This window comes from Penaeus monodon, chromosome 32 (assembly GCF_015228065.2).
Source record: "Penaeus monodon isolate SGIC_2016 chromosome 32, NSTDA_Pmon_1, whole genome shotgun sequence".
Lineage (NCBI taxonomy): Eukaryota > Metazoa > Arthropoda > Malacostraca > Decapoda > Penaeidae > Penaeus > Penaeus monodon.
This window is the reverse complement of record NC_051417.1, coordinates 20821690-20821926: the sequence shown is the minus strand read 5'-3', so window position 1 is coordinate 20821926 and position 237 is coordinate 20821690. Positions and strand designations below refer to the sequence as shown.

Sequence of the window (237 nt, the reverse complement as noted above, 5' to 3'; positions counted from 1 at the left end):
AGGATTCTCTAATCACCTTTCCCTCCCGAACAGCGCAGAGACACCTGGTGTACACCTATGGACAAATGGGCGTTGACATGCCCTTCCACGGTGTTGGTCCTTTGGCCGTGGATATTCTCAAGGGCAAATGCATCTTCGATAAGCTGGTGAGTTGGAGAAGGGTAGAAGGAGAGGGACCGTGGGAGGATAGAGGTGTGGGGGAAGGGGGGAGGAAGGGAGGGAAGCAGAGAGGCAAAT

At 54.4% G+C, this 237-nt stretch overlaps 1 protein-coding gene across 1 annotated transcript in view; it reads left to right on the top strand.

Moving 5' to 3' along the window:
* LOC119593719 overlaps nt 1-237 on the top strand; it is a gene marked incomplete in the record, with an annotated part of 8047 nt that overhangs the window by 4827 nt on the left and 2983 nt on the right. Inside the window, 1 exon segment of the mRNA XM_037942690.1 lies at nt 34-146. Coding sequence (XP_037798618.1) covers nt 34-146 — 113 coding nt within the window.